The 7,165-nt window shown below is 36.6% G+C and overlaps 1 protein-coding gene across 1 annotated transcript; it reads right to left on the reverse strand.

The window, feature by feature from the left end:
• Nucleotides 1–24: 24 nt before the first annotated feature.
• LOC146948893 (terpene synthase 10-like) lies at nt 25–6,911 on the reverse strand. The gene is made up of 7 exons (XM_085745060.1): nt 6,614–6,911; nt 6,028–6,286; nt 4,475–4,853; nt 4,177–4,386; nt 3,922–4,060; nt 753–1,001; nt 25–619 (listed from the first exon to the last, which is right to left on the reverse strand). The coding sequence occupies exons 1-7, from the start codon at nt 6,854–6,856 to the stop codon at nt 332–334; spliced, it is 1,767 nt and encodes a 588-aa protein (XP_085601186.1). The 5' UTR covers nt 6,857–6,911; the 3' UTR covers nt 25–331.
• Nucleotides 6,912–7,165: the final 254 nt, after the last annotated feature.

A 7,165-nucleotide genomic window follows, 5' to 3' on the forward strand; every position in this document is an offset into this window, starting at 1 on the left:
CAAGTGATAACGAATCAAAATTCAATCAATAAACCAAAAACCTATGAACTTCATTCAAACTTTAGATGATGCAAGCAGATCATGTTTGAACCTGCTCTGAAATCATAATAGCTCAAACATGCTAGAGGAAGAAGAAACAAATATGAAAACTGAATTTCTGATTCAATATAACGTGAATTGTACAGGGATTACAAAATACGCACGAAATGAAATTGAAATTACAAATGTAACTCAACTAGTAAATGTAATATGCACTTCAAGTTAAGTAATGTGTACTTCATTCTTAGTCTTAACTTTCCTTTTCTATCTTTATTGCTAATAAAATCAACCTTTATGGAATGGGCCGAAAAATTAATGACATTATGCGATTTTGCATTTCAGTATCTTGAATGGTATGGCCGTCTCCATGTTGGCACATGAACAATGCCACTCTACCATAATTTATAGCAATATCTATGAAACTTTGAGAGAAAGATGAACTATGAGCTTCTTTATTCATCTTCTTCCACTCTGCATGTATCATGGACTTTACATACTCATGAGCTTCAACTTCAGAAGCTCCAGTTTCGTTCATGTAGCATTGAATCAACTTCGAAGAATCACCGGTATCATTTTCACGCTTAAAAACGGAATATAAAAATAATTAGTGAAAAATTGAAGGTTCAAATGTATTTTTGGTCTGTATATTAGAGAAGCTATTAAAATATATCCACTGACATAAAGTATAAAAAGAAATTAGAGAAGCAACGTACTTTATATGTTCCGAGGCGATTAGCAAGGCGTAAAATCATTGCTGAAGACCGAATTATGTCGGGTTTTTCTTCTAAACGAACCAAGTCTTCCACTTTGAGAGAATGTGTAATCAAAAAGTAAGCATGGGTTAGTACAACAGGGTTTCCTATTGATATCCATGCATTCTCCATGTATTCTTCAACGGTTGGAGTATATCCACTATGGTACCACTTTGCTTCAATTAAATATGCTTTACATAGATCTGCCCACTATTATAGCAAAATATAAATAATAACCATAAAAATAGGAAAATGCTTGTTAACAAGGTCAAAAAAGCAAGTTTTAAGTTAAAAATGATATTTTAAGACTTTTGAGAAATTAACTATACAACTTTCAATGCAAGTGTTTAAGAGATACTTGTTAGTTGGGCTGGAAATGAGTCGAGTCCAACCGAACTCATCAGAGCTCGCTCGAAACTCAACTCGAGTTCGACACGAACCTTTTTTTAACTGAAGTTCAACTCGTTTAAAATTCGCGAGCAACTCGGTTTGGTTCATTAGGTTCATCTCCACACCAAATCAGTGGCATGCACTTGAATATAACTGCTGGACTCAAATCATATAAATTCAAAAACAGCAGTTATATTCAAATTTTTAACTAATTAGGCACTCACTACACAACATTGGAAATGCAACTCGATTGGTTAGTAGGCTTTTCTTTACCTCCCTCCTAGACTTCTTCTTTTATAGATGAACTCCTCCACTATTGTTTACAAACAACCGATGTGGGACATAATGTGCTATTATGCATTTTGCTTCTTTTGCTGTTAGGTATTCTATCCTCAACTAGAGCACACAAGTGTTGATGCTATTTTTATTGGTTTTTTACTTGTTTAATTGTTTGCTTTAAATAATTGTTAAATAGTTGTACCAAAAACATTTTAAATAGTTAATTAAATTAATATTAGCAATCCCATTAAAATCAACATACATCAAACAACCACAACAACACACCGCCGCCGTCCTTTTTCTACTCCTTTAGCATCCAAATCTTCTCCGACATCATGTAGCCACCGGTGGTGGTGATGGGATGGGGTCTCTATACCTCTGTATCACCGTTTAGGTGCGACGGGTCCCTGTCACCGTCTCTCTGTTTCTCTGTTCCCTTCTCCTCCTTCCGGCACTCGATCTGTTCGTTTGATGTCGTGATGGTGGTTTTGGGGTTGGTTTTCTCCGGTGGTTCTTGCCCTGTTCGGGTCTGGCAGGTTTCCTCCTTCCAGATCCGGCGCTTCTCCGTCGTCTTGGTTGGTGGCTCTTGGTTCGGAGACGAGTTGGTGGGTTTTCGTGGTGGTGTTGGTATCTGGTGGTTTTGTGTGTGGCGGTGTTTGTGGCGGTGGATCTGTTGGCAGTGGTGGTGCGATGTCGTTTTTCCTCCGGTGGTGTGCTGCCTTTCTGTCTCCGGTTTTGTGTGTCTCTCCCTCCTGCTCCCGGTTCTTTGTGTTTTTGGTTGGTCGTTTCTTTTCTTTCTCTCTCTCTCTCTCGCCCCGTGTTGCTGGTCTTGGTCGTGTCTGTTGGATCGTCTTCGATGTTGTTTGTTTGTGGGTTATCCAGCGGTTTTTTTGTTATGTTGTGTGTTAGTGTTGTGTTCTGTCAAGGGACTAGGGTCGAGGCTGTTTAAGGTCTCCCTCATCTTTTTGGTGGTTCAGGGCTCTGCATTTTTGTTTTAGGTGTGTCTGCTATGCTGTGTTTGTGTTTTAGGAGTTGTGTTCTGTCTAGGGTCGAGGTTGTTTAGATCTCCCTCAGCCTCTTGGTGGTTCACTGTTCAGTTGTTTGTCTCTTGTCTGTGTTTGTTTTGTTGTGTTTGTGTTTTAGGTGTTGTGTTCCATCAAGGGTTTTAGGTCGAGGCTTTCTAGATCTCCCCAACCTTTTGGTGTTTCGCTTCATTCTCAAGGTCGGTTTCTGCGAGTTGTTGGGGTAGAGTTTTGTCAGTGTTGTCGTTTTGTTCCTTCGGAGCCTTGCCACGGGAGGCCTCCTGCTCTTGGATTTGGATTTGGTTGCTTGGCGGTTGTCGCTCGAAAGAGCCAGGTGTGCAGATGCTTCGTGTTGACGGAGTAGTCGTTTGTTGCACCTTAACCCTTCCTGACCGCTTAGTTGACGGCGACTGCAGATCCTTCACGATTAATCCTCCTTCTTCGCAACTTCGGGATCGTTCGTCGTCGTAAGGATCGTGGTGGTTTATGGTTGTCTAGCCCAGGGTTGGGGCGTGCGCCGGTCTTTTTGAGTGGTGGTGATGCAGGGTGTTTTGGGTGCTTGTTTTGAGTTTGTATTCGAGCTGGTTCGTTTTGTGCTACTATTCCGCCTTTTCTCTGTCTTTGGATTTTGGCATCGGGTTCTTGGTGGGTCGAGTTTTTGGACAGGTTAAGGTGTCTGCTCTGGTGGTTCGTGAGTTAAGGGGTGCCTTTTTGACTTGTGTCAGGAGTCTTGTGGGCCGATCGCTTTTGCTTCGAGGTCGGGAGCAAGTTTTGTGACTCAGGTCCTTTAGGCTGTTGTGATGTCTCCTCCGATAGGCCGGAACTTGAGTGGTGGTCGAAGCTGAGCGTCTTGAAGCAATTTTTTATCGGGTGCTTAATTGTCCACTGTTGGTGGTGTTGGTTCTTTAAGGAGGTATTGTTAGGGGATACGACATTTTGAGGGTGCTGGTGGTTTTTCTTTGGGGTTTTTTGGTGTTTTTAAATTATCTTGGTGTAATACTTGGGATTTTATCCCCTTATATATAATAATATATTTTGCCATTCAAAAAAAAAAAATACATCAATACTAGAATTCTAGAATTTAAATATATTAAGTCAATTATATAAATTTCAAAAATGAAAAAATTAAGTATTATATATAAAGCTAATCGAGTCAACTCATGAACCAATTATATAAATTTCAAAAATGAAAAAATTATGTATTATATATAAAGCTAATCGAGTCAATTCATAAACCAAACGAGTTGAACTATATATAGCTCAAGTTCAGCTCATTTAGTTAACGAACTTAATTTTCAGCTCAAGTTCAGCTCATTTGGTTCATGAACCAAGTTCAACGGGTCAATTACCGAATCGAATCTCGAACTTTTTTTGAGTTGGTTCGGTTCATTGCCAGCCCTACTTGTTAGTATGATCATAAAAATAATATTATTGCTTACCGCTTTCTTTAGGTATGGAGTAATATAGTGCCCACTCTTTTTCAAGGTTTCAAAAGCAACTTCATTCACAAAGTTATAGAGTGCAAGAAAGCATATTTTCATGTAGTATGGGAGAAATTCCATGGCAATTAGATCCCATCTAACATCAGTACAACCAAAAAATATTGATAATTACTCACTAACAAGAAGAAGAAAAAAAATCAAATAAAATTTAAGGAAATTAACAAAAATTAACATTGAAAAACAATTAATCACCTATCAATTGCTTCTGTGAAGAATTGTAGTTCTTCCAAGGTATCATACACATCATCAATTGAGTTAATAAGTGCATTAACCTTTGTTATTTCTTTTCGGTAAAATTCAAAATCTGGCTCATAACTTGTTCCCACGGACCAAACAAAACTCTCAACCAATCTATTCCTTGCAAAGCTCGAGTTTTCATCAAGTTCAGTTCTTTTCCACCACCTAAAAAAATGACATATATTTTAAGCATTAGTACAATGTTTTACTCACTCAACATAATGAACAACTTAACATGTGGTTGCTATGTTACCTTGACAAATACTTAAGTTCTTCTTGAAACTTGCTTTGAACAATGTTGAAATCCATTTTAGCAAATTCAAGTAAAATTGGACTCATGTTTTGTTTTCTTTCATATGCATAAATGAACCACTGAGCCTCCCATCGAGGAACTCTCCAATGTAGTGGAAGCTCCAAAGCATGATTGATTAGAAGTGATGTGTAGGTTTCACTATTATGATTAATATTATACTCTTTGAGACATTTTGAGGTAAAATATCTTGCTTTGTCCAATATAGTTTCATCTTCAAATGAATGAAAAGATGATTCATACAGTGATAACACTCCTTCAACATCAAAAGAATGACACTCCTTGAAACTACCTTGTTTATCTAGAAAGCAACATAAAATATCTGCAACAACAATATTAATCATAAATAAAAATTAATATTCTAAAAAAAATATTTTATAAAAACTTTAAATCTATTGGGGTTTTCTTGAATACATGATGGTGAATGTTCATTTTTGTGATAAGCGGATAGCTTAGATTAGAGCGTGTATTTTTTGAGCTAGTATGTCCGGTCTTGTCAATGGAAGCGCATTAGAAGAAATAAAATAAGGAAGAGGTTTGAAGCAAGGGGACCTACTTGCACCTTTTTGTTCAATTTAGTGCCAGAAGGATTCACTGGTTTGATGATGAATAATGTTTTAATTCAAAATTTATTCCCCAGCTTTAGGGTGGGTAACAAAGGGGTGGCTATTTCTCATTGACAATACAGGTGACACTCTTTGTATAGGTGAAGCATCGCTAGAGAATCTTGGACTATGAAGGCTCTTTTGAAAGGTTTTGAGATGGCCAGATAATGGGGAAGTTTTTTTCGGTAAAGTCAATTTACACGTTGTTGGAAGGGTTAATTGGGTTAGAAGATCGGTGTGGTGCGCTGTGGGAGAAGGTGTTTGAAAACTTGTGGAAAAGCACGGTGCCTTCTAAAGTCATCACATTCTCTTGGAAGATCCTTCTTGACCAAATTCCAGCAAGAAGAAATTTGGCTATTCTCCCTATGTCTACTTCGCGAGATCGTGCCCACTGTGCCATGCCAGTATAGAGGAAACTTGTATTCACCTTTTCATGCATTGTGATGAGGCTTTCAAGGTTTGGTCCAAGGGGTATTTTCGCTAGGATTCTCATTAATTACTCCTCATAATATTTTCGTTGAAGTAGAATGATTGATTGAAGAAGCAAAAGGAGAGGACTAGAAAGGGCTATTGACTAATTGACATGCCAAAATTTGGCGGTGATTTTCCTTATGGGTGTTCCGCTTATTTACGGAGCCTTCGTTTGTTTATTTCGTTATATTCGCCTGTGTATAAATTGTATCGTATTACAGTTAATAATAAAAAAAATGTTAAAAAAAAAAGACTTTAAATTGGGGTTGTGAACGTGTCACGACTTTGATATTTGAGAGAATTGCTGTCAAATATGTTTGATGAAACATCAATCGCAAAAAAAAAAAAAAAAAAAAAATTAGAACTCTATTCATAAGTATAATCTCAAATTTGAGTATCCAATGTTATAGATTCAATAACCTGTAGATATATTATAACCATGTTGCCTTAAGAGTCTGAACTTGAGTGATGTGGCATATAAGTTATTCTTCAACATGGATGTTTGTGAGTAGTAAATATTGTCCAATATGTTCCTTATTTCATTGTTAAATTGATAAGCCACACCAAGCCTTTGCAATACATCAATAAACTCAAGTTGATCAACCTCATTTTCCATTTTGTTAAACATCATTCTTACTTTTTCCTTTAGCATTAAGAATTCCTTTGTGTGCTTTACTTCCTGCATGCATTAACTAGATTGTATTAGTCTTAGACTATATATGAAGCACAGACACTCTTCAGATTAAGCGTGTTTCGGTGTTAGCCATGTGTCGTGTTCGACACCGATACGACACCGACACATAATTACACTGAATTATATGAATCTTCTCAAATTATTAGCGTGTCGGCGTGTCATGTCCGGTGTCCATGATCCTATCTGTGCTTCATAGGTCTTAGACAAGTTAAGACTTGTAATGGTATATATGGAAATTTGGTAAATGTACAAAGAAGAATCAATCAATAAGTATTAAATCTTACCCTTTTTGACAAAAGTATTAAATCATACCTTGTATTCATTAGTTAATGATTGAATATAATCGTAGGTCCAAATTGATGGTTGGAAATTAGCAGAACGGCGAGTAATTATTTGACTATGATCTTTTGCATCCTCAAATGATGCCTTGCATTGAGTTTTAATAGAGAAGGTATTGGAGTTACATGTTGATAGAGAAGAATACTTTTTTCCAAGAGGAGGAAGTATATTTTTTGTAAAGCTAAATGGAAGAGTTCCAAGAATAGGGAAAGCCATTAGCTACAATTGGAAAAGACAATGTTTTCTTGTTGTGCATATATTAGAAACTCAAATTAAGGCATAAACCATAATTTATAATGCGCACAACCAAGTTTTCAATTATTTTTCGTTAGGTTGTCATTTCATTTGATATATCCTAAAAAAAAATATAAAAAATGAGGTCCGGAAATAGCCATATTTCACTCTTGTAATTTTGAATTTTTCGTGTTTTGATCCTCCAACAGCCAAGTCATAGAGGTGGATTTTTTTTATTATGTGAAATTTTATTTTATTTTCTTCAATATTTTTTTTGTTGTTGAAATAATT

This window comes from Medicago sativa, chromosome 2, assembly GCF_051527215.1.
Source record: "Medicago sativa cultivar Bolivia chromosome 2, Bolivia_mono, whole genome shotgun sequence".
Lineage (NCBI taxonomy): Eukaryota > Viridiplantae > Streptophyta > Magnoliopsida > Fabales > Fabaceae > Medicago > Medicago sativa.

Coding starts and splice junctions, on each gene's coding strand:
- LOC146948893 (XM_085745060.1), bottom strand. CDS start 6,856: ATGGCTTTCCCTATTCTTGGAACTCTTCCATTTAGCTTTACAAAAAAT. Junction 6,287..6,613: donor CATTAACTAATGAATACAAG/GTATGATTTAAT, acceptor TAATGCATGCAG/GAAGTAAAGCACACAAAGGA. Junction 4,854..6,027: donor TGGTTATAATATATCTACAG/GTTATTGAATCT, acceptor TTGTTGTTGCAG/ATATTTTATGTTGCTTTCTA.